The sequence below is a fragment of the Onychostruthus taczanowskii genome, unplaced genomic scaffold, assembly GCF_017590055.1.
Source record: "Onychostruthus taczanowskii isolate IOZ18803 unplaced genomic scaffold, ASM1759005v1 scaffold226, whole genome shotgun sequence".
NCBI lineage: Eukaryota > Metazoa > Chordata > Aves > Passeriformes > Passeridae > Onychostruthus > Onychostruthus taczanowskii.
Genome location: NW_024499529.1, coordinates 248,821 through 274,045, shown reverse-complemented (window position 1 = coordinate 274,045; position 25,225 = coordinate 248,821). Strand labels below are relative to the sequence as shown.

Below are 25,225 nucleotides of genomic sequence, written 5' to 3'. Positions count from 1 at the left end.
AAAAAAAAACCTGTAGGGTAAGATTAGAATCCAGCACTTACCGCCTGTGAACTCTGCCCCATTCAGCTGATCTTAAAGCTTCCACTGGATTCTTTTTTTCTGAGATGGAAATGAACGCTTTTGTTCTCACCCTGCAGTGGGAACCAGCAGTGCTCAGTGACTTTCTTGGCTGTGTCCCCTTTGTGCTTTTCTGGGTCAGTTCAATGCAGTGTTCTCCACATTTTTGGGATTGGTGGGAGCCCCACAGGTGCTGTGTCCATAACACACAAACCACGCCAGGCACAGACTTGGAATAATTTTATTTTTTTTTTCTTCCATGTGTTTAAAGCACACAATGAGCTAATTCCTGGAGAAGAGAGAGGATGAAAGGGGTAAGAACAGCCCAGCCTTTCTCCTCAGCTGGTGGCCAGCTATGGACAGCAAAGTGACTCTGCCATTTCCTCCTGGGGGGTGAATTCCCATCCCTTCCCAATTGTCCCTTTTTCAGGGGTGCAGGCAGAGGCACCTCAGGGCCTGAATCTTGTGCCAGGAAATCCAGCTTTGCTCTCTTGCCTGAGCCTGGGCTGGGAGTGGGTCTGTAGGGAAGGGGCTTGGAAGGAATTTGGAGGGATCTTGGAGGGATCTCAGAGGAATCCTGGAAGGATCCCGGCAGGTCCTGGCAGGAGCTGGTGTCAGGCACGGAGCCCCGGGCTCTGGAGGGCTCAGCTGCCGTTCCCAGCTCGGGGTCCCTCTGCTGTCCTGGCGGATCCCGGCCCAGCTTTGGGATTCTGGAGGTGGCAGAGCCACCCTGGAATGTGCCTGGAGCTGACATCAGCTTTGCCCTGCATTAGAACAATCAGCACCTGGGGTTTGATGGGCTGAGCGCTGACACTTGCCTGCCTTGTGCTGCTTTTCCATGTCTAATCCAGCCCTGCTGTGACAGCCACGGTGCCCAGGCTGCTCCTGCCAGCAGCCCTTCCTTTCATTAACCTTCCTGCACCACTGATCACATATTTATTGTCCAGGGCCTGGGGCTGGGGCTTTGCCCTGGAATTAAGCTGCTTTCCGTCTGGTCAGCCCTCGGTGAGTTGCACATCCCGTGGGAGCTGCTCTGAAGCTGTTTCTGGGCTGCAGGGCTGTGCTTTAATGCTCTCAGGGCTGATCCCAAGTGACAACTGCTGCAGGACGCTCCCTGCCTGGGGACAGCACTCCTGCCCCTTCCGGCCCCAATTAAGGTGCCGCTGGAATTCCCAGGGAAAGGCTGGGCTCTTTGCGTGCCCCCCTGGAGCAGGGCCGGCTGCACTTCCTTCAGTGGGGCTTTAATGACAATTCCAGTGTCTTCTGCCCCTTTTCCTCCCTAGGAGAAGCTGTGCAGGCTGTCAGAGCAGGGGCTGCAGTGGGGCAGAATTCCCAGGCTCTCACTCCATTCCAAGGGCAGGAGAGGGGAAGCAGCCAGGAGCGGTGACTTTCTGGGTGCCACTCACATTTCTAGGGAATCTTGCACCTCTTTGCGTGCCCCCCTGGAGCAGGGCCGGCTGCACTTCCTTCAGTGGGGCTTTAATGACAATTCCAGTGTCTTCTGCCCCTTTTCCTCCCTGGGAGAAGCTGTGCAGGCTGTCAGAGCAGGGGCTGCAGTGGGGCAGAATTCCCAGGCTCTCACTCCATTCCAAGGGCAGGAGAGCAGCCAGGAGTGGTGACTTTCTGGGGTCCCACTCCATTCCAAGGGCAGGAGAGGGGAAGCAGCCAGGAGCGGTGACTTTCTGGGTGCCACTCACATTTCTAGGGAATCTTGCACAGAAACAAGGAGAGGTGTGGAAAGAAGACCCTGGTGTTTGACAGAAGGATTGATCACCTAGAAATGCTGGCTGTGGTGTGTATTTTGAGGGGACGAAGAGGAAAGTCATTTTATTTCACAATTTACTGTGCAATGAAATGTGTCCAGGAGCAGCAGGCAGGCTCTGCTTTGGTGTTCAGGGTGGTTGAGGGAGATGTGATTTAAAACAAGTGGGGTTTAGTCACTTTTTGCAAAAAAAAAAAAAAAAAAAGGGTTTTTTTTTCCTTATTTTTCCATTAATTTTTTCTGTTTTCCCGGAGCCGGAGCGCCGTGCCCGCGCTGCCGCGGCCGGCAGAGGAGCTGCAGCCTCTGCTGCGCGCTGGTTCCGCGGCAGCGCTGCTCCAGCCCGCGGCCAGGAGATGTCCCCAGCGGCCCGGGGGTGCTGCAGGAGCCCCGGCCGGGCCGGGCGGGCTCGGAGCCCCCTGCCCTGTGCCCAGCGAGCTCCTGCCGGCATGGGGCACAGGCGGCCACGGCGAGGTCAGAGCAGCGCCTAAAAACTCAATTAAAAACCCCAGAACGGCTGCAGCGTTCTCATTTAGGGCTTGGTGGAACTGGAATCGTGGAGAGCCTGGGAGAGCCTAAAACCCCTCTCGTGTCTTCTGTCTGTGGAAGTGCTTTGGGGAAGAGCAAGCAAAAGTTTTATAAAGTCAGCAACAGAGCAGCGCCTAAAAACTCAATTAAAAACCCCAGAACGGCTGCAGCGTTCTCATTTAGGGCTTGGTGGAACTGGAATCGTGGAGAGCCTGGGAGAGCCTAAAACCCCTCTCGTGTCTTCTGTCTGTGGAAGTGCTTTGGGGAAGAGCAAGCAAAAGTTTTATAAAGTCAGCAAATCTGCCTCTTTAGATATTTTTATGCTAGATATTTTATCTATTTTATGCATTGTCTATAAAACTATATCATATATAATCTATTGAATGTTATTATATATTCAAATAAACCTACATTTTTTAGTATATTTTAGCATTAGAATTTATTATATCGATACTATAGAATTTATTTTGGGGGATGTTGAAAATGCAGTTTGGGAGGTTTTTATATTCTCACTATTGCAAGGCTTGTGTTGGTTGTTCATTAAACAGGGACCATGCCCAGGAGGTGCTGTGAAGGACCAGGAACTCATCCTGCTGGGAGGAGGAGCAGCAGGGACAGGCAGAAAAGGGGTTTTTTTAGCCAAAACTGCTCCCTGCAGTTGCCAAAGGGGCTGGAGCACCACCTCTGTTCCAGCTGCTGCAGCCCTGTGACCTGCACCGGGCTCAGCTGGGGGAGGCCGAGGCTGGCAGGGAGCAGGAGAGGTGAAATCCCTGGGAAGCAGCAATTCCACCATCCCAGGGCTCCCCCAGCTGACCCACCCCTTCCTTTTGGGTGGGCCTCGGTCACGGGCCCTCTTTTGAGGAGAAATTAAATCAGTTAAAAACCAATCAGCTGGTTCTTGGCACATGGGCCAGCTCAGCCCAGGAGGGAGCCCCAGGCAGAGCAGCGCTCAGCCCTCCCTGGGGCTGGGCCCCTCTGGGCTCCAGCTGGGCTTTGGGAAGGGGCCTGGGGCTCGGGGACAGGGGGACAGGGCTGCCAGGGACCCTGCCAGACCCCCAGGGCAGCGCAGGGCACGGGGGCCAAATCTGGGCACAGCAAGAAGCAGAGAAGATGAATGAAGGACAGAAGGGAATGAAAAAATTCCAGGTGCTGGATGCAGTGGTCAGTCCCCCTGATGCCAGGGGCTTCACAGGGGCTGTCACAGTGCTGGAGGAGCCCCTGGAGCTGTCACAGTGCTGGGAGGAACGCCTGGAGCTGTCACAGTCGTGGGAGGAACACTTGGAGCGGTGACAATGGGTGGAGGAGCCCCTGGAGCTGTCACAGTGCCGGGAGCAGCACCGGAGCTCCCACAATGGTTGGAGGAGCCTCAGTGCCTCTCTCTGGGACTGAGTAGCCACAGGGCTTGTCCCGGTGCTCGGGGGTGGCCTCGGGGCTGGTGCAGGGCACAGCAGCCCCCGGGCCAGCAGCAGGACGTGCGGTGGCAGCGATGGCCCACGAGGACGTGAGCTATTACCGGGGGCAGTACAAGGACCGGCTCCTGCGCCTGCTCAGGTCAGGGGCTCCTCCAGCCTCCCCCCGTGCCTCCGTTTGTCCTTCCCTGCCGCGGCAAGCTCCATCCCTTCCCCGCTCCTGTCCCTCCCCGTCACCCCCGGAGCTGTGCTGGGGTCCCTGCAGGGGAGGGCCGGGGGGGCCACGCTGCCAGGGGGTCCGAGGTGGGGCTGGGTGCTGCCCACATACTGCCAGGGGGGTCCGAGGTGGGGCTGGGTGCTGCCCACACACTGCCAGGGGGGTCTGAGGTGGGGCTGGGTGCTGCCCACACCCTGCCAGGGGGTCCGAGGTGGGGCTGGGTGCTGCCCACACGCTGCCAGGGAGGGGGCTGGGAAGGGGGCTGGGGGGCTCTGGAGGGTGGCAGGAGCAGGCAGGGGTGGCTCTGGCTGCTGTGTCACCCTCGCTCCGGGGCTGCCAGGCCTTCACAGACAGGATGGAGAGCCTTGCTGAGCAGTGGAGGGACCTGCACGCCAGGAGGGCCCAGCTGAAAGCCCACGTGGTGACATCTGGGGCGACTGTGAAGGTACACCTGGCACACCTGGCACTCCTGGAACACCTGATACACCTGGAACACCTGGTACTCCTGATACCCCTGGCACCCCTGGCACCCCTGGCACACCTGGCACATGTGGCACACTTGGAACACCTGAACACCAGGCACACCTGGCACACTTCATACACCTGGCACACCTGATACCCCTGGCACACCTGGCACACCTGACACTCCTGGTACTCCTGGCACACCTGGTACCCCTGGCACACCTGGCACACTGCCCCTGCTCACAAGCTCCTCTCCCCTGGGACCAGCCCTGGCTCAGCCCTCCCGGCCAAGGCCTCCCCTGAGGCCGGAGCTGTGAGCAGCAGGGATTTGTGCCCTGGCTGGGACAGGGCACAGCCCCAGCCCAGGGCTGCCCAGGGCAAAGGGACAGTGCAGGGGGGTGGCCCCGGGACAGGGAGGGGGTGGCCCCGCCGTGCTGGGCTCTCCTGGCAGTGCCCTGAGTGACCCAGCTCTGCCTTCCCGTGCCTCCCTCCCCCTCTGGCTGCATGGGTGCCGAAAACCTCCCCAGGAGAATGAAAGGCTGCGAAGCCAAGCTCTGAAGAAAGCCAAAGAAGAGAAAGAGGAGAATTCCAAAAAGGAGAGTGAGCTTTTGAGGGCTAGGAGGGAACTGGAAGCCCTGAGGAAACAGCACCAGGTACTCTCCAAAAAATTGCTGAAGTACTCCCTGTTCAAGAAGTACCTGGACGAGGTGGTGGAGAATTCACAGGTGAGCTTGGGCGTGGCTCAGGGAGGGTCTGAGCCCAGGGATGAGGCAAGGCCAGGGAAATCAACACTTGAACAAACCCAGAGACTCCGGGTGGGCTGGGAAGGGCTCTCTGGCAACCAAGGTGGGCCAGGAGAGGAGAACCAGAGCAGATGAAGGATTGGGAAAACAGAGCAAAAACCATGAGAAAGGGTAAAGCTCAGCGCTGAGGGGAGCAGGGCCCCCTCGGTGTCACCGTTCCAGGCCACACTGATGGTTTGGGGCAGGTGAAGAGTGCCCAGGCTGGGACCCAGGCAGTTGTGAGGAAGCTGTGTCCCCTCTCCAGGCTGCTGGGACATCTCTCCATGCTGCAGCAGCTCCAGCAGCTCCTCTCCATCCCCCGAGCTCCTGCTGCCTGCCAGGGCCTGGGCACACGGAGCATTGTGTTTCATGCCAGCACGGCTCCCCTGGGCACAGCTGTGTCCCCTCCCCAGTGCCACTGCCAGGCCTGGGCCTGGCACTGTGCGTGTCACGTGCTGTCCCCACACCCAGGGGACGTGGCATTGCTCAGGGACCAGCAGGACCATGGAGAAGGGAAAACCTTCCAGGGGCAGCCTTGGCCCTGCACAGGGCAGGGACCCAGGAGGGACAGGGTGTCACTGACCACAGGGGGGGCAGGACAGGGTGTCACTGACCAGAGGGGGACAGGGTGTCACTGAGCCCAGGGGGCAGAGCAGGGTGTCACTGACCCCAGGAAGGACAGGGTGTCACTGAGCCCAGGGGACAAGGCAGGGTGTCACTGACCCCAGAGAGGGCAGGACAGGGTGTCACTGAGCCCATGGGGGACAGGACAGGGTGTCACTGAGCCCAGGGGGGGAAGGGTGTCACTGACCCCAGAGAGGGCAGGACAGGGTGTCACTGAGCCCATGGGGGACAGGACAGGGTGTCACTGAGCCCAGGGGGGACAGGGCAGGGTGTCACTGACCCCAGGAAGGACAGGGTGTCACTGAGCCCAGGGGGCAAGGCAGGGTGTCACTGAGCCCAGGACCTGTGCTGCAGTTCCATGACATCGATGACATCATCACCTACTACAAGGCCCTGCTGAGGACACGCAAGGACCTGCTGCAGTCCCAGTGGTGGCACCGGCAGCTGATGGAGCAGGGCAAGGGCCTGCAGCAGCAGATCAGGGAGGAGAAGGAGGCTGAGATGCTGCAGTGCAGGAATGAGCTGGTGCAGCTCAAAGAGTCGCTCGAGCAGGCTCAAAGTGACATCCGGCACTGGGTAAGGAGCTGAGGGGTGGCCAGGGGGGCTCTCCAAGGCCTGGGGGGGCCAGGCAGCCAGGAGCTGGTGGCAGGGCCAAGCAGCAATTTGTGGTGGGAGGAGATGCCCCATCCCATCCCATCCCATCCCATGGCATCCCATGGCATCCCATGGCATCCCATGGCATCCCATCCCATCCCATCCCATCCCTGCGCGGATGGAGGAGCGAGAGCCCGGGTGTGGGGCAGGTTTGTCACCAGGAAGGGCTGGAAGCAGCAGGACTGGGCGTGACAGTGGCAGTGCTGCAGGGGAGCTGTCCCAGCACAGGGCTGGCAGGGTGGGCATGCCAGGGTGGGCACTGCAGCACAACTGGGCTGGAACCTGGGCTGCTCCCAGCCCAGCGGGCTGGACTGGACCGGACCAGACCAGCCCATCCCATCCAAGCCCAGCCCAGCCCGGCCCATCCAAGCCCAGCCCAGCCCGGCCCATCCAAGCCCAGCCCAGCCCAGCCCAGCCCATCCAAGCCCAGCCCATCCAAGCCCAGCCCAGCCCGGGTGTGGGGCAGGTTTGTCACCAGGAAGGGCTGGAAGCAGCAGGACTGGGCGTGACAGTGGCAGTGCTGCAGGGGAGCTGTCCCAGCACAGGGCTGGCAGGGTGGGCATGCCAGGGTGGGCACTGCAGCACAACTGGGCTGGAACCTGGGCTGCTCCCAGCCCAGCGGGCTGGACTGGGCCGGACCAGCCCAGCCCAGCCCATCCAAGCCCAGCCCAGCCCAGCCCGGCCCGGCCGCGTCCTTCCCAGCCAGGCGAGGCTGAGCCGGGCTCTCCGGCCGGGCTCCGGGGCTGAAGCAGCTGTGGCGGGCCGTGGCCCGTGTCCCCAGGAGGATCGCTGGGCGCAGGTGCAGGACAGGGCTGCCAGGAAGGCGGTGGAGCTGAGGTCCCTCACCATGGCCATCCACAGCCTGTTCCAGGCCGCCAGCGCGCGGCTGCAGCCGCAGGGCAGGGTGGCAGCTGGGGACAGCCACAGGCAGCTGGACATGGTAAGGTGGGCGCAGCCCCCCTCTCGGGGGCAGGAAGGGCCCCCCGAGGCCAGGGGGAGCCCCCAGACCCAGCACCCCCTCCCTTCTTCCCTGGGGTCCCTGCAGGGCAATGGGAGGGACACCAGGCAAACCTGGCCTGCCCCAGGCGAGCAGGGTGGGGCCAGGTACGGACAGGGGTGCAGGGAGATGGGGGTGCAGGGCTGCAGGGGTTTGGGGGTGCAGGGAGATGGGGGTGCAGGGCTGCAAGGGTTTGGGGGTGCAGGAGATGGGGATGAAGGGTTCCAGGGTGGAGGGATGTGGGGATGCAGCGTTTTGGGGATGCAGGCATGCAGGGACAGGGAGTGCAAGGATGTGGGGATGCGGGGATGAAGGGGTGCAAGGGTTTGGGATGCAGGGATATGGGGATACAGGGATATGGGGTGCAGGGATATGGGGATGCAGGGATATGGGGTGCTGGGTTTTGGGGTGCAGGGATATGGGGTGCTGGGTTTTGGGATACAGGGGTGCAGGGATATGGGGATGCAGGGTTTCGGGATGCAGGGATATGGGGTGCAGGGATATGGGGATGCAGGGATATGGGGTGCTGGGTTTTGGGATACAGGGGTGCAGAGTTTTGGGATTCAGGGTTTTGGGGTGCAGGGATATGGGGATGCAGGGTTTTGGGGTGCAGGGTTTTGGGGTGCAGGGATGCAGATCCAGCCCTGGCCAGGGTTTGGTTCCGTTCCCCCACAGAGGCACATCCTCATGCTGCACGTGCTTTCCTGTCCCGTCACTGAGCTTGGGGACATGTGCCCTCCAGGAGGGACAGGCTCCCTCTGCCTCCTGCTCCCATTCCTGCCTGACCCCCTCTCCCTGTGCCACCCCAGATCCGGCAGTTTATCCACGACCTCCAGGACTTCACGGAGGACATGAAGGAGCGTGGCCGAGCTCTGTGAGAGCCTGCCCTGCCCGCGAGGCAGCAGCAGGGACAGGAGAGGCCAGAGAACCCTGCAGATATTGCAGACTAAAAAAAATAGCAAATATTTTAAAGCATCTCCTCATTTCCTGCTGGTCTTCCCTGCTCTTCTGTGAGCCCAAATGCTCAGAAGCAGAAGAGAGAAAAGCAGGAGGGAGCGAGCCCTGCGTGGCTCTCAGGGGTCCCTGAGCTCTCACAGACACTGGCAGTGCCACCAGGAGCTGCTCCCTGCTCTGGACCATCAGCTCCTGACTCATCCCAGAGCGTGCTGGGCCTTTGTGCCCCTGCATCTCATCCCAGCTGTGACATTTCCAAAGGGACAGGGTCATCCACACCCTCCTGAGAGGTGACTCAGCTGTCCCCACCCATGGCCACCCTGACACCCATGTGGGTGCCACCCTCTCAGGTGGCACGAGCTCATGGGACAGGAGCAGCTCTGCCCTGCCCTGTGAGGGACAGTTGGGGACACAGCTGTCCCTGCCCTGTGAGGGACAGTTGAGGACACGGCTGTCCCCAGGGGCCAGTGAGGACACTGAGGGACCGAAAGTGAGGTGTGGGTCAGAGCCAGAAATGGAGGGCTGGAGTCCTGCTGCAGCAGCAGGAGCTGCTCTGGGCGTTCCAGGAGCTGCTCTGGGCGTTCCAGGGAGCTCCTCTGGGCATTCCAGGAGCTGCCCTGGGCATTCCAGGGAGCTCCCAAGGCCAGCCCAGCTGCTCAGGGTCAGCTTTGTGCTCCTCTTTGCCCACCCTGCTGTGTCACAGCTGAGCCATCTCCTGAGATGGTCCCAGGAGGGACAACACCTGCGGAGCTTCCAGCAGACGTTTATTGGGTTGAGGTGGATGCATGTGGAGCTGTGTCCCTCCTGTGGGCTGGGCTCCTCTCCCAGCCCTCCCAGCAGTTCTGTGCGCCCGGGGAGCAGCCTGAGGGTCACAGCGGGGACACACAGACACCCTGCCCATCCTTCTGCTGGCACCAGCACTGCCTCCAGCCCAGGCTGCTTCCAGAGGGGCGAGTTTGGAATCCAGGGCTCTCTTGGCCTCTGGTCCCCCTCAGCACGATCAGACTCGGGCTGGGTCACTGTCCCAGTAAGGCCCTGAGAGGGCAGGACAGAGAGGAGCCTTTGGTGTGTGTGGAACAAAGCAAATCCCTGGGGGCTGAGCAGAGCAGCCCTGGAGGGTCTCTGGAGCGGCCCAGGACGGGATCAGCTCCAGGATGAGATCGGCTCCAGGATGGGAAGGATCAGCTCCAGGATGGGATCGGCTCCAGGATGGGATCAGCTCCAGGACAGGATCGGCTCCAGGATGAGATCAGCTCCACGGAATTCAGATCAGCTCTGTCCTGAAGGGTGGGAGCATGCTGGGCAACCCCTGCTCCCAAAATCATCCCTGTGGGGCTCTGCAGGAAGAACCAACCAGCTCCAGGGAAGGGCCAGCACCAAGGAAGCCCCTCCTGCCCGTCCCAGGTGCCCAGGACGTGCCCCTACCACGGCCGTGTCCTGTGCCAGGCGCTGGCAGTGCCCTACATGATGGAGCAGGTGAAGCCACAGCACTCCCTGAGCAGGGTCAGGCCCGTCTTGGTCACGTAGGGAGACGAGGTTTGCTGTCCCCTCGATGTCATCTTCTTCTCTCGGGCAGGAGCTGCGGGAACAGGAACACAGCTCTGCCTGGGGACAGGGCACAGCCGGGGTGCTGCTCACGGCTGCCCTGGGGCTCTGCTGGGCCCGAGGAGCCGCAGCTCCTGGGGACACTGCCCTGCGTGTCACAGCTCCTGGGGACACTGCCCTGGGTGTCACAGCTCCTGGTGACACTGCCCTGGGTGTCAGAGCTCCTGGGGACACTGTCCTGGATGTCACAGCTCCTGGGGTCATTGCCCTGGGTGTCCCCAGTCCTGCACCCCGGGGGACACTGCCCTGGGTGTCACAGCTCCTGCAGCCTGGGGACATTGCCCTGGGTGTCCCCAGTCCTGCACCCCGGGGGCACTGCCCTGGGGCTCTGGGGTGTCCCAGGGCTGGAGGTGCCTCCCACAGCCCTGGAGAGGTGACAGAGACAGGGCAGGGGTGGCTGTCATCAGAGGACTGGTGTCCTTCCTGCATCCCCCCGAGGTGTGAGCCAGTGGTCAAGGGGAGATGCAGGCTGGCAGCTCTAAGGGAGCCCCCCCAGCCCCCTTCTCACGGGCCATGCTGGGAAATGCCAGGAGGAAACGGGTCCCTAAGGTCTGCTCCAGTTCCAGGTGCTCCAAGCTGTGACCCCAAGCACCAGCGGCCCCCGTTCCCCTTCCCTACCCTCCCCCAGCACCAGGCAGGGAAATCGTGGAGGCAGAGTGCCTGGGAAAGGGGACAAGGCCAGGGAGGTTCAGTGCAAGCAATGGACACGTCAGCACCCACTTGCTCTCTGGAGGTAGCTTTTGGAGAGCTTGCTCTGCAGGAACTCGGCCATCTCCTTGTCTTCTTCCCTTTCCCTGTGACAAAGAACTCGGTCACTGCTCAGGAAAGGAGCAGCAGGGCCCCCAGGAGCTCTGGGAAGGCAGGACACAGCTCAGAGGATGGATTGCACTGTCCCCAGCACGAGCAATACCTGAGCCTCTCGAACTCCACATCATCCACCAGGAAATCCCGCGTTTCCACCAGCTTGTGGATCTGCTGCACCAGCTCCTCTTCCCTCTGCTTCTCCTCGTTGGATTTCTGGTTCTCTGCAGCACAGGGAGCACAGTCACAGCCACAGGGGGCATATTTCACACCCCACAGGAGCCGCCCCCCTGCCAAGGCCAGTCCTGCTCTGCTCGGCTCCGAGCGTGGGGGCAAAGCTGGATCCAGGCTCGGGCTGCAAAACGAGCAGGAATCTCATCGAGCCACCCTGGCAGGAGGTGACAGCTCTGCTGGGGCTCTGCTGGGGCTCTCCCACCGCCTGAACTAGTGCAGAATCACCTGGGCGCTGTCTGGGCAGCCCAAACCCGCCTGCGGGGACAGGGCCACCCCAAGGCCATCAGGCTGTGCCCAAGCACCGTTAATTGGGGTTCATTAACATCGGCTACTCGCGGTTCATTAACCACTATGAGGAAGAACCTGCCAGGGTTAAGGTCCCACTGGACAAACGCTGCTCCTTCCTGCGGCTGGCAGAGCCCGTCACGGCCACATCTGAATGATGAGAGGCACCTTGGTGACATCTGAATGATGAAAGGCACCTTGGTGACATCTGAATGATGAAAGGCACCTTGGAGACATCTGAATGATGAGAGGCACCTTGGTGACATCTGAATCATGAAAGGCACCTTGGCTGGGGACGTTCTGAGCCCCAGCCCTGGCTGGGCTCTGAGCAACACTGACGTGTTCCTGTCTTTATCCAAAGCCGAGGCTGCCGTGGCTGCCTCACCAGAGCAGGGGTGTGCAGGCTTTTTCCAGCACAGACTGCTCTGAGTCAACTTATGAAGACAAAAAGAGCAGGATTTCTGCTCTCAGCTGAGTCTGGGAGTGATGAGAAGTCAAGAAATGAAAGCCCAAAGCAGATGAAGGAAAGCCAGGCTCATTTCTGCAGTAGCAGAAAAAAACAATTTATCTCTGCTCTGAGCCGTGGTTTAGGGAAAGTCTTGGTTTATGGACTGGAAGGAGTTGGGATTAAAAACCCCCGTGAGATCTGGAGCAAGGAGCTCCTGTTTCCATGGCAGGATGCTCCCCTCCCCCCTGAGCCCCATCCTGACGCTGAGCCAGGTTTATTGAAGGGAGCAGCACCTGAATACTGAGCAGCACCTGGGCTCTGCCTGCGTGCTGAAGGCTGCCAGGCACAGGCAGCACGGTGCCACTGTGGCACCTGGCAGGGCCACCCTGGCCTCTGGCTGTCCCTGGGAACAGCACAGAGGAGGTGCCTGGGGACACAGCTGGGCACAGCTGGGCCCTGCCTGCACCCATCTCCCCTGCCACACCTGCCCTGGGCTGGAGAGTGCAGCACTGCCAGGGATCCCAGCACTGCCAGGGACCAGCACTGCCAGGGATCAGCACTGCCAGGGATCAGCACTGCCAGGGACCAGCACTGCCAGGGATCAGCACTGCCAGGGATCCCAGCACTGCCAGGGATCAGCACTGCCAGGGATCCCAGCACTGCCAGGGAACCCAGCACCCTGAGGATCCCAGCAGCACCTTCAGGGATCCCAGCACCCTTGGGGTCCCAGCACCCTCGGGAGCATCCCCAGAGCCTCACCTGGCAGGGCCAGGAGTTTCTGGAGCTCTGCTTTCAGCCGGCTGATTTCCTTGCACAGCTGGATGTCATCCATCCTGCAGAGACACAAACGAAACCTCTGGGGGGGAAGCTGGGAGAGGAGGGGTTCAAACCCCCAGAGCAACACCCAGCCAGGGCCTGTGGTGGGGATCCCAGAGTTCCCTGCCCTCCCGTGGGAAATGCCAGCCCACTTCAACCCCGAGCTTTGTTGGGCGCTGGTTGTAGGCAGAGAGAAAGCTTCATCACCTTAATGATAGCAAAACCTTATCAAAACCTGGCCCATCCACCAGGCAAGAGCTGCTGTGCTTCTCCTGGTCCCAGAAAATAATCCCCAAAGAGAAAAACCCAAAACGAAGTGGAAGCTGCTGCCATAGAAAAAGATCTTTTTTTATCCCACCTTCCTGCAGAATTAAATAAAGGTAGAAACATGAAATGTGACAGAGAGGGTGTGCAGAGCACCAGGGGACCACAGGGACAACAGAGGTTTCTGGGGACACACTGATTGAAATGAAATGAACAGTCAGATGAGAGCTGGATGATCGTTGCATTTAAATGGAAATGAACTCTGGAAACAGTGATAGGGACAATAAAAGATAATAAATTCTCTTTTCAATTAAAATTAGGAGGGGTTGCAGGGACAAGAACCCAGCAGACTCCTCTGGGGCTGGGATTGCTTCTACCCCTGCTGTGGGCAGGGAGAAATCAAACCAGGGGTTAAGGAAACACCAGAGCTGCGAGCTTTGACAGCACCTGAGAGGATCAGGTGCTGTTGCCATGGAAAGCCTTAAGAGCTACACTTTTGATGGTTTCCACAAGTCCTTTTCAAAATTGAACAGCTGTGCTTCGAAGGGGCTCCAAATCCGAGCCTCTGAAGCAGCTCAGAGCTTCCACAGCCCAGATTTACCCAGGGTTTCCAGGCTGTGGGGACCCAGTCACATCCCAAGGGCAGCACAGGAAGTGCTCCAGCCCAGGAAATGTCACCTTTGCCAAAATCCCAGTTTGTGCTGGGCTGGCAGGGTGGGATCCAAGGGCTGGGCTAACCACAGCCCTTTGGTGACATTAAAAACCTTAATCAACCCAAGCCACGGGTGTTAGTCAGGCCTTTTGCTCCAGACACACAAAATCTCCTGAGAGAGCCATGAAAAACGTCCTGGATCCCCCAGGGGCTGGTGGGCACCACTGCAGCACAGGGGCTCGGGTCTGGAAGGCTGGAGAATTCAATTCCAAAGCTGCCTGGATCATTGGAATGGAAGCGAGGTGGGAAGCAGCCTCAGCCTCATCCCTGCTCATCCCCAGGGCTGAGCTGTGCTTGGCTGGAGGACGGGACACTGGGGAGTCCCTGGGAGGGAGCAGCACAAGGGGACAGGCACTCAGAGCATGAGGGGACAGACACAGCACAGAGGGACAGACACACAGCAGTGCCAGACACACAGCACAGAGGGACAGACACACAGCACAGAGGGACAGACACAGCACAGAGGGACAGACACACAGCACAGTGGGACAGACACACAGCACAGAGGGACAGACAGACACATGTGACACAGAGGGACAGACACTCACATGTGACACAGAGGAACAGACAGACAGCACAGAGGGACAGACAGACACATGTGACACAGGGGACAGACACTCACATGTGACACAGGGGACAGACACACAGCGCAGAAGGACAGACAGACACTCACATGTAGCGCAGCTCCGACTCCCGGCGCACCAGGATCTCCCGGATGCGCTCGATCCTGAAGAGCTCTCCCTCGATGTCATCCATGGTGGCGGTGGAGTCGGCCATGGACACGATCTCGTCCTCTGGAACGGGAGCAGGAGCCGCCTGAGGCAGCGGGAGGGCAGCAGGGCCCTCGGGGCAGCCTTGGCCACAGCAGCAGCCCTTCCCTGCTCCGGGCTCCGTGCCGGGACAGAGCCCCACACTCCCAGGGGCCTCCCCTCCCCGAGCAGCAGGAGCCGAGGGAGCTGCAAACTGCTGCAGGGGAGGACAGGAGTGTCCCTTCCCTTTTCCAGAGGCACAGAAACCCCCAGCATGTCCAGCACAGAGAGCTGAGCCTGCCCAGCACCCTCCTGCGGCAGGAGCAGGAGCAAAGCCCGGGCACACAAAGCTCAGAGCTCAGGAGCCAGGGGGTGAATCCCTCCTGCTGCTCCCCCTCCATCACACGCTGGGTGAACACCCCCATCCTTCCCAGCCCCCGGTGAGCTCCTCACCCTCTGCAGTGCTGAGGATCACATCCACCCCACATGGGGAAACTGAGGCAGGAAGGGGGGGGTCACCGGCTCAGGAGGAGAGGCAAAATGTGGGATAAAGGGGCTGTAATTTATGTTTTAGGAGGATGGACAGCTGGAAGCTCATCCACCTCCTGCTGCTCTGACCAGCAGCTCTGCCTCCCCCGTGTGACTCACACTCCGATCCCACTCGTTTGCTCCTGCCTGTCCCATGGATTTCCTCTGGATGCTGTGTGAAGCCCGCAGTGACTCCCAGCCAGGCTTAGGGGAACAGCTGAGGGTTTGCTCCAGGCCAGCTCCCGGCCTGGGCTGGCTCTCAGACACAACACTGAGCCTGTCACCAGTGCCAGGCAGCAGCGCCTTCATCACATCCCAGGCCAGCCCCACATTCCCGGGATGTGCTGGGGACAGGGGGCAGAGCCAGGCTGTGGGAGAACATCCCAAACCCTTCCAAATGCTCCTGCAGGGGCTGGGTCTGCTCCTCTGAACCTTCACAGGACGCATCTCCCCTCTGAGGTTTTGCCTTCCTGCAGCCCTGGGATTGCCCCGTGCAGGAAGAGGGGAAGGCACAGGAAGCACAGCTGCTCCAGGAGCAGGAATTCCTGGGCAGGGATTCTGGGAGATGTCAGGGAGTGTGGACTGGGCATTCCAAGCAGCAGCCAGGCCAGTGCCGAGGGCTAAGGGCAGGAAGAGACAAACTCCAGGGCACAGCACCAAACACTCTGCACTCTCTGTCCCCTCCCCATCACAAAACACTGCTCAGGAAATCGTTCCCAGAGTGGGACATATTTCCAAGACTTCCAGCAGGGAAGGTTTATTGTGGAAATCCCATGCTTTGGATCCGTGTGGGTGCTTTGGGGAAGAGTTTTCTGCTGTTTCTGGCTTGGAAAGTGACGAGGGCTCTCGGGGGTTGTGTCCCTCCCCCAGGCAGGAAGGCCAGGCTCAGCTGATGCCAGGGCTGGCTCCTGGTTCCCTGCTCGGGCTCGGGGCAGGGGGAGGCTCTGCACGGCCCCTCCCTTCTTCCTGAGGTTGCCAAGGGACCGGCTGTGCCTGCTACAGCATCACGATGCGGTTGCTAAGGGACCAGAGTGCAGTTGCTAGGGGACCAGGATGCTGAGGTCCTTCACCCCGAGCATTCTGGGGCTCTGCTGCCCCAAAGCTCCTCTGGATTGGGATATTTTGCTGCAGCTGCACCCAGGTGAGCAGCTGGGGATGGCCCCCGGGGCCCGCGGCAGATGCTGCCAGATGTGCAGGAACCAGCACAGCTGGAGGGGCAGGTGGCACAGCTGGCAGGTGGCACAGCTGGCAGGTGCCTGTGGGCAGCCGCTGTCACCAAAAACTGCGCTGCTGTGTCCCCTCTGTGCCAAGGCTGGTGGCTGTCCCGATGTGCCAATAAACACAGGGACACAAACCCGGGGCTTCCTGCAGCCTCCGTGCCCAGGGACAGCCCGACCTGCCCGGGGCACGGGGCAGGGCTGGGGACGGTCCCTCCTGGCCGGGGGAACAACCCGGAGTGTTCTGATCCCTGCTGGAACAATCACTGCGCTGAGGTTCCCCGGCAGGGATTTCCCGGGGGGAGCGCCAGGGCTGGAGCAGCTGCCAGCATCCCAGAATGACAAAGGCACGACATTCCAGGTGGGAGAGGATTGGAATCCCCGCCCGTGCAGGCAAAGGGAGGAGGGGGCAGCGCTGGGAGGGGAGGAGCGGGCAGGGCTGAGCTGCTTTCCCCCACCTGCAGCAGGAGGCTGGGATGTAATTCCAGCCCCTGGGCAGAGCCCACGCGGGCAGGAGAGCTCCTGGCTCGGCTCTGGGCTGGTTCCCACCGGGCATGGCTGGCACCACGCTGCCCTCACACGCTGCTCCCAAGTCACCTTTCTGTTGGACACTGACCAGGTCAGGAGTGTCCTGTGGCATGGGGACAGTGGGAAGGTCACAGCCCAGCCCAGCCAGGGCTGCAGGGCTCAGCTGGAGGGTGGCAGCCCTTGGCTGAGCCGTCAGGTGCTGTGCTCAGTTCCTGGCACTCTGCAGCCCTCGGGAATTCCAAGGAACTGCTCCCCAAGCAGGCGGTGCTGGACAAGAAGCTCTGACAGGACCTTCGTGTCTCTGGAGATGCTGAATTCAGGGCAGAAGCAGAGGGAGGGCAATGCCAGGAGAGAACTCCTGGAAAGTTAACCCACAAACCCTGGGAGGGAGCACGTGGAGAAGGGAACACCCAGGGCAGGGTGTTCACTAAAGCTGGGAGCAAGCCCACAACCCAAATCTCCCTTTGGGGACAGGCAGGGATGGTCCCATGCGTGGCCACACTCCCCAGGGTTCCCTTTGCTCCCACAGCTCTCCCAGAGCAGTGCAGCCATACACAGAGCACCCCACCCCACAGAAAACCCCCAGTGCCTGAGCCAAAGGGATCCTCCCTGGCACCTTTTCAGCCTGGCAAACCAAGGACAGAAATTTGGAGCTGCTCTGATCATCCCAGCTGGCCCAGGCAGGGGTGTAATAGCCAGAGACTTCCATTCCAGATGATTTGGGGACAACATTTGGACAGCCAGCAGCCAGCTGGGATGAGTCACAGCAGCCAACAGTGCAGGGTGAGCTTCAAGCAATTTTCTTCAGGATTAAAGTTGGGAAATCGACTGACAGCCCCTGTAGAGGGGTCAGAGCCATTTATGGGGGCACCATCCCGAGAAGCCTCAACTCAGCCCTGTGTTCTCCTCTGCTCCTGCCAGCAGCAGGGCCAGGGGACATTCAGCCTGAGCTCCAGCAGGACGAGAGGCTCCAGGAGCTCAGTGCTGCACAGGCTTGGGCTGAGCTTCCCTGGTGGGGAGCAAGCAGCAGAGCAGCACCCGAACAGCAGGCAGGGATTGCTGCCACGTTCTTACCTGTCCAAAGGTTCTCACCCAGCCCCAGGAGCTGGGAGCTCACAGAACTGCACTGAACCAGCAAAATCACAGTCACCACAGCCCTGCTCACAGGCACCCACGGGGGATGTCCTGCCCATACCCAGCAGCCTGAGTCCAGTACCTAGCCCACCCCGGGGTCACCCAGCTCTGGAGCAGAGGACGTGGTGGTGAAGGTGCTCAGAGCCCCAGGGAGGTGTAGGGGAGGATACACACTGCCAGAAAACACACAAAGGGAAAGGACCAAAACTTCCCACAGCTCACCCAGGAGCTGAGCAGCTTCACGGGCACCACACAACTCCCAAGCAGTACCCAGCAGGACGCTGGAGTTGGCTGATCCCTCCTCCCCTGCCTCTCCAGCTGCCTTTCCGTGCCCGCTGTGTGCAAGGGGCTGAGGGGGAGCAGAGAGGGACAGGGAAAGGGAGGGGTGGCAGAGCAGAGGGATTGCAGGCGCCTCCCTCCTCCCAGCCCAGCCCAGCGCTGCGACCCTGACTCCCAGGCCAAGGTCGAGGGCTCTGCTCAAGGCAATTCCCCCGCTCTCCTCACCGCGGTCCTGCTGGGGAACCGGTCTGACAGGGGCAAAGGCGGTGGAGGACAGGCGAGCCCTCCTGTGCCCCGCTCACAGCCGTGCCCAGAGCCGCGCACGGCAGCGCCGTGTCCGGCAGGGCAGCGAAATGTGACCGAGCTCCGCCGGTGTGTCCCTCCAGACACCCCCCTGCCGCCACCCTTCCTCCCGCCCGGCCCCTTCTCCCCGTCCTTACTGTCCCCCAGCCACTCCTTCCATCCATCCATCATCCATCCATCCATCCATCCATCCATCCATCCATCCATCCATCCATCCATCCATCCATCCATCCTCCATCCCCCCACTCCCGATGGCCGCTGCGCGGGGCTCCGGCGGCGCCGGTGCCGCTCCGGGGACCACGGCTGGGCTCCGTTTGGAGGATGAAGCCGCCGGTTCTCCTCCAGCTCCCGAGGCTCGGGTGCCCGGATTGTCCCGGAGCCCCGGGGCGGGGGAAGTTGGGCTCGGGCGGTGCCGGTGCCGGTGCCGGTGCCGGTGCCGGTGCCGGTGCCGGTGCCGCCGCGCTCACCTGGCGCCGCGCCGGCCGGCGGCCAGCGGGTGGATTCCATGGATCCGTAGCGGGGAGAAGCGCGGCTGCCCTCCATCCGCAGCCCAGCGCGCCGTGCTCCGCCGGGGCGGGGGCTCCGCCGCTCCCTCCGCTCCCTCCGCGCTGCTCTCTCCGCGCTGCTCTCTCCGCTCCGCCGGGGCGGGGGCTCTCACTGATCCCCCCCGCTCCGCTCCCGCCGCTCCCTCCCCTCCGAGCCCCCCTCCTGCAGCCCCCGGCCCCCGCAGCTTCACCCGGGCCATGCCCCGGGCTCGTCCCGGCCCCTTTCGGGCAGTTTCACCCCCAAACGCGCAGCATCGGCACCGACCGAGCGGGGCCGGGCACTGAAGGCGCCCAGGCTCCGGGGGACATGGGGCACAGCATCCAACAGCCCCCCAAAACCCGCTGAGCCAGGACAGCTGTGCTTTCTGGCAGAAGAAACTTTTCCAAGGGCTGAAGTCCAGCAGCCCCCCCAGCAGGACCCTGGCGCTCCCTCCTCGCTCCGCCAGGACAGCAATGCCCAGTGGCACTGCCCTGGAGGCTGGGCCCAGCACACGGCCGCGGGAAGGGGGGCTGGGGGGCAAACCCTCCTCTCACCGGGGTTTGTGCTCCCAGAGCACCCGGCTGAGGATTCACGGCTGTGCAGGGACACACCTCAACACCCCTGCCCCAGAACACCCTGAGGGGACACACGAGGGTCCTCTGCTGGGACACTTCTGGGCCAGGACGTCTCTGTAGGTGACACTGGTGTCCCCATGCACAGGTCCAAGGGCTCAGGGACACTTTGGGAAGTGCCACTGGCTGGAGAGCAGGGACACGGTGACACAGGGAGGGTCTGGGGGATCGGCCCCTGCCCAGAACCAGCCCCTGGCTCTGCTCGCAGCAGTCTCAGCTCCAGACAGTGAAACATAAACCTGAGCAAAATCCTGGAATTCTCACCTGCAACAGCCAGAGGAGCCCCCGGCTTTTGACCCAGCCAAAGGATTTGAAGCCGAACACGTGCCAGAGAGATGGTGCTTCATTCTTTGGGGATCACTGCGCAATATAAACACAAGGAGGCAGAAATTAAGAGTCTCTGTCTGAAAATGGGGGGAAAGGATGTGTGAGCTGCTGCTCTGGGATGGAAATGAAGCAGCAGCACCTCTGAAAATGCAGGAGCACTCTCCCAGGAGCAGCACGAAGCCAGGAGGCCGTGGAGGTGGGCTGTGAGCTGGAAGGGTGACCCCTGACAACCAGGGAGCCCCAGCATTGCAGGGAATCGCTCAGGAATGCCCCGGGGTTGTACGGAACTGCCGGCTCCCAGCCTGGTTTGGGTGTGCAGGGAAGGAGAGCCATGAAGCCTCTCAGCTGATGGAATGATGAGCACCCCAGCCCTGGAGCCAGCGGGGCTGCAGTGACTCACCTTGTTTTGGTCGCTCCGAAGCACAGAGAAAATGAACCTGCAAATATTTTAATCAGTTCTTCAGGCAAGCACTCTCCAGGATGACTTCAGCTGCGAGCAGCCAGATCTGCTGGGGGCTGAACTTGAGTTTGATGCATTTTCTAGGCTCACTTTGTCAGGAGTAAATCAGACAGCCCAGCGTCACCCACAGCCAGGATACAATTCACACACCGTTGGAGCTGCTGGGTTGGATGGAATCCTCCGGGGCAAATCCTCCGTGCAGAGGGAAGTGCAAATCAGGGACAGGAGCAGCCTCCCCCAGGTCCTGGAATTCTGAGGAGTTTCAGTGGGACCTTCCCCTGCCCCTCCTTAGGGAGAGGTGCTCGTGCTGTGGACGGGCAGGATTTAAGGGGATGCCCAAAGCTCAATGTCAGTGTGATAATCTTGCACAATAAAGGGTTGGTTTTTTTTTTAAGATTATCAATCCATTAAACACATTCGGTGCAGCTTCAGGGGAGTCACCCCTCTGCACAGCTCCAGGATGGACAGGCTCCTGTCACTGCAAGGCTTCTCCCAGTGAATCTGGACTCCAGCAGCTGCTGCTGTGCTGAGGCGGATGAAAAGGGCACGGCTCACCCAGGTAATCGGCTTCTAACGAGGGCAGCGCTGGCAGCTGAAGCAGCAGCTGCATTTCAAAGCGTTCCAGCTCTTTCTGAGCCGCTCACAAAGGCTCAGGATGTGCTGCGTGCGGGGATGAGCCTGACTGCAGGCAGATCCCCCATTAACACGCTTTGTTCCTCAGGTACTACACGGCAATAAGACCGGCAGAAATTCTTGACATCAAAATTGCTCCACTCGTGTTTGAATTCCCGGGAGAAGATAACATCTTAATAAAAAGTTCCAGCTATTCCTGGCACGGGGACAGTTCTATCTATAGAGCCATTCCAGCAGAGCATTGTGCTGGCACAGAGGCTCGCCGCCAGAAGAGAGGGAGCTAATTGCCCTGAAAGCATCTGATGTACAGATAATGCGGGATCGATGCACGCAGAGAAAGGAATGATCGCCCGGGAGTCCTTTCCTTGTCTGCAGCGCTTCCTGCCGAGCCCACAACGCGGCAGGGTGACACACTGCCAGGCCATTTGCATACGCCACACTAAATATGCATCTCCATAAATATTCTGCTTTCTGCAGCTGCCTGTCTCGGGGCCTGTGAGCCACTCGGGCAGATGTGACTGAAATCCATCCCTGTGCACAGGAAGGATGCGGTCCCCTGACCAGGGAGTCCCTGATAACTGAGAGCAGCCTTTGCTGTGGCTGAGGGACTCCAAGGCTCATTTAAACCCCGTTTAAGATCTTTTGGTGACACCAGACCACCGATTTTCCATTGAGAAGCAGAAATTACTATTTCAGAGGGGCTGAAATCTGTGCCTTGGGGCTGAAGGCAGAGCAGGTGAGGAGGTTTAACCCAGGAACGGGTTAAAAGAGGAAGGCTGGAAACCAGTGGCTTCCAGCTGGGAATAACCTGGGATAACTCAGTGTGAAGGAGATCCTCTGGCACGGACCGAGTGCTGTTCTCTGCTCGCGCATCTGTGCCCAGGGGTTGCTTTGGGGGTTCCCTGCTTAGTGAGGGACAGAAATGAATTCCCCTTCTCTCTCTGGGGTGGTGGCTGTCCCTGCCTGGCTGACCCTGCTCAGGATCCAGGGCAGGTATTCCATCCCGCCCTCCGGAAATCCCCAGCCCGCACAAGTGCCAGCTGTCGGGCGGCCAGGCTGCTTCCTGCCACCTGGAACGCCGGGCACACCTCAAAGCAGCGCCAGGAAGTGCCCGGCAGGGCTGGGCCAGCCGCGGGCTCGCAGCACACCCGGGGGGTTCTCCCAGCAGATTCCGAGCAGGAGCCCACCGAAATCACAAAGCACGACACGGCGGGTGGTCTGAGGATAAACCTTGTCTTACAAATGAACCAGGTTTTTATTCACATCCCTTAAAAAGTGCAGAGTTCACAGCCACCCTGGAAGGTTCTGTGTGCTGTCAGCGTGTCAATTATTTCCATTTGGTTGTGTCACAGCCCAGGTCACAACTGTCACTCAGCCTCAGCAGCAGCCCTGGCAGCAACAATCCAAGTTTGGTTTTTGACTAAAAACTCAGCTATATTCATTTAGTCAATGTACACCTGAAATAGCCTTTGGAGATTTTGGAAGCAAAATCATCAAGTTAAAAAGGAGAAATTACAAAAATGCAGAATGCTATAAATTAAGAAAATAAGATTTATAGGGCTTTTTTTAAAAATAAAAATCTCTCATGCCAGATATAGCCTCTATATATTTAGCAGTTTCGAACTGATGGTGGTTTCTGGATATTATCATTACACCAGGTTCCCACTCCACCCCAGAGATTTACGTACAGACTACTTGATCCCATGCTGCTGTATCCAATTCCTGTCAAAGCCCTCATCCTTCATAGCCTTTACCAGCCAGTCCTTCTCGTTCTCCTCCTCTGAGTCACTCATTTCACTGGAATCAGCAGCCAGGAGCCGGGAATAATTAATTTTTCTCTGCCGGGGCAATCTGGATCTGACAACGAGGAAGACGAGGACCCAGAGCCCGAGCCCCACGCAGCTGGCCCGGAGCAGCACGGGCAGCCCGAGGCGCTGCACCACGAAGCCGCTGCCGAGGCTGCCCAGGCCGGCCCCGGCCGCGCTCAGCGCCCGCAGCAGGGCGAGCAGGGCGCGCTCCGAGCCCGCCGGGGCCACGTCCGCCACCGTCCCCTCCAGCCGCCACCGCAGCGCCCCGCTGCCGAGGCCGGACAGCGCCTGCACGGGCAGCGCTGCCCACGGCGCCCGGAGCAGGGAATAGCTCAGGAGCTGCGCTGCCAGCGCGCCCAGGCTCAGCACCTCCAGCCCGCCGCCCGGCAGCGCCCGCAGCAGCCGCGCCCCGAGCGGGTGAAGGGCCAGCTCTGCCAGCGGCCCCAGCGACACCCAGAGCCCCAGGAGGAGCTCGCTGCTGCCCTGGTCCTGCAGCTGCCACAGGAGGAAGGTGTGGCTGGCAGAGCTGGCAGCGGCCACGAGGAACAGGGTGCCCGCCAAGAGCAGCGCCCGGCCGTGCCCCCGCAGCACGGACAGCGCTTTGGCCAGCCCGGCAGCGCGGGCGCTTTGCCTGGCAGCGTGGCAGGGAAAGAAGACGCTGACCATCAGGGAGAGCATCGCCAGGACAGCGTAAGCGTAGAAGTGCACGGCGAGGCGGGGGACGGAGCCGCCGAGGGAGCAATCCAGCCGATCCACCAGCACGGACACGCCGCACGCTCCGGCGGCCGCGCCCGCGGAGCCCCACAGCCACAGCTGCTGGTACCTGTCCGTGGCGTCCACAAAGTCCAGGTACTCGTAGACACTCTCATCCATGCTCCATTCCAGGGAAGTGGCCAACAGCTCCCAAAGCACCACAGCGCCCAGGACCATGAGAAAAACCTGGTACTCTGTGTGCTGGGAGATGCTCTGCACTGCCTCCAAGCTGACATCTCGAGAGTCCGAAAGGTTTTCAGACACGTGGGCTTCTCCAACAGCGGGAAGAGCTGTTTTAAACAAAGCTGGCTCATTACTCTGAGTAGCATTTAGGCCTTCCTCAGCATATTCAGCAAGATCGGTGGTGGCAGCAGAGCCTGGTGTTTCCTCCTGGAGCCCAGGGAAGGGAGCGCCGTAGGATGCCGGCCGTTCTGGTTCCGGAGTCGGCTGGTCGATGCCTTTCACTGTCCAGCCAGAGGGACCATCCAAGGAGCCTTTTCCCTTTGGATCACCTTCCCCAGTCCCTCTGCCGCGTTCCTGAAGCGCACCTGCCGTGCCCAACACGCCCTGGGAGGTTGAGCTGCCCAGAGCGGGCTTCCTGCTCGCTGCCCACACGTCAGCAGCCGCTGTCCCCGCTGTCCCCGCTGTCCCCGCTGCCCCTGGCACGGCTCTGGTGTGCGGCAGAGCGCTCGGCTTTAGCGCTGTGTCACTGCTCCTGCCGGGGCTGGGCACCGGGCTGGGCACTGCGGCGGGCACCGGGCTGGGCAGAGCGGAGGGCAGCACGGAGGGCAGGGAGCCGGGCAGGCCGAGCTGCAGGCTGCGGTCACAGCCCGTGTCCCCCGCATCCCCCGCGGGCGGGATGAGGGTGAGCGCCAGGCTGGCCCCGGCCGAGCCCAGCACCGAGCCCGGCAGCAGCAGGCGCCGGGCGCGGCCCCGCGGGCAGCACAGCGGCACGGCGAGCGGCGCCAGCAGCCGGGCCCCGGCCGCGACCCCCACCAGCGGCGCGGGCAGCCCGAGCAGCCGCAGGTAGAGCGGCACGAAGGGCTCGGAGCAGCCCCGGGCCGCGCCCTGCAGCAGCCGGAACAGCGCGGCCAGCGCCAGGGCCCGGCCCACGTCCCAGCGCTCGTTCATCCCGCCGCATGTCCTCACCCGCCGCTCTCCCCGCCGGCCCCGCTCCGGGCGGGGCGGAGCGGCCGCACCTGCGGCACCGGGGCGGCCCCGGCCCGGCCGCTGCCCCGCCCCGGCACCGGCGGGGAGCAGCGCCGTCTGCGGACCGGGCCGGGAATGGCCGGGACCGGCAGAGGATCGGCCCGGCACCGGCACGGGAATGGCCCGGGATCGGAACGGGAATGGCCCGGCACCGGCAGAGGATCGGCCCGGGACTGGCACGGGAATGGCCCGGGATCGGAACGGGAATGGCTCGGCACCGGCACGGGAATGGCCTGGTACTGACACGGGAATGACACGGGAATGGCCCGGTACTGACACGGGAATGGCACGGGAATGGCCCGGTACTGACACGGGAATGGCCTGGGACCGGCAGAGGATCGGCTCGGGACTGGCACGGGAATGGCCCGGGATCGGAACGGGAATGGCCCGGCGCATCCCCTCGCGCAGCATCCCGGGATGGCCCGGGCTGGAAGGGGCCGCAGCGCTCACCCGTTCCAACGGCCCCGCACAAGCCGGGGGGCTCGGAGGGCACCAGCCCGGGGCTCACCCTCATCCCGGCCCGCCGAGGCGT

At 61.3% G+C, this 25,225-nt stretch overlaps 3 protein-coding genes across 3 annotated transcripts; 1 reads left to right on the top strand and 2 right to left on the bottom strand.

Moving 5' to 3' along the window:
* Positions 1-3,830: 3,830 nt before the first annotated feature.
* CCDC42 (coiled-coil domain containing 42) lies at positions 3,831-8,367 on the top strand. The gene is made up of 6 exons (XM_041405220.1): positions 3,831-3,929; positions 4,311-4,415; positions 4,960-5,157; positions 6,193-6,295; positions 7,245-7,432; positions 8,299-8,367. Exons 1-6 carry the CDS (start codon positions 3,831-3,833, stop codon positions 8,365-8,367), a joined length of 762 nt encoding a protein of 253 aa, XP_041261154.1.
* A 1,347-nt stretch (positions 8,368-9,714) lies between these two features.
* Positions 9,715-18,889, bottom strand: LOC121336240 (bMERB domain-containing protein 1-like). The gene is made up of 7 exons (XM_041405219.1): positions 18,814-18,889; positions 14,282-14,402; positions 12,576-12,649; positions 10,959-11,073; positions 10,769-10,842; positions 9,869-10,022; positions 9,715-9,780 (listed from the first exon to the last, which is right to left on the bottom strand). Exons 1-6 carry the CDS (start codon positions 18,887-18,889, stop codon positions 9,904-9,906), a joined length of 579 nt encoding a protein of 192 aa, XP_041261153.1. The 3' UTR covers positions 9,715-9,780; positions 9,869-9,903.
* A 3,700-nt stretch (positions 18,890-22,589) lies between these two features.
* On the bottom strand, positions 22,590-24,629 carry MFSD6L (major facilitator superfamily domain containing 6 like). Its single transcript, XM_041405207.1, has one exon. It carries the CDS (start codon positions 24,613-24,615, stop codon positions 22,615-22,617), a length of 2,001 nt encoding a protein of 666 aa, XP_041261141.1. The 5' UTR covers positions 24,616-24,629; the 3' UTR covers positions 22,590-22,614.
* Positions 24,630-25,225: the final 596 nt, after the last annotated feature.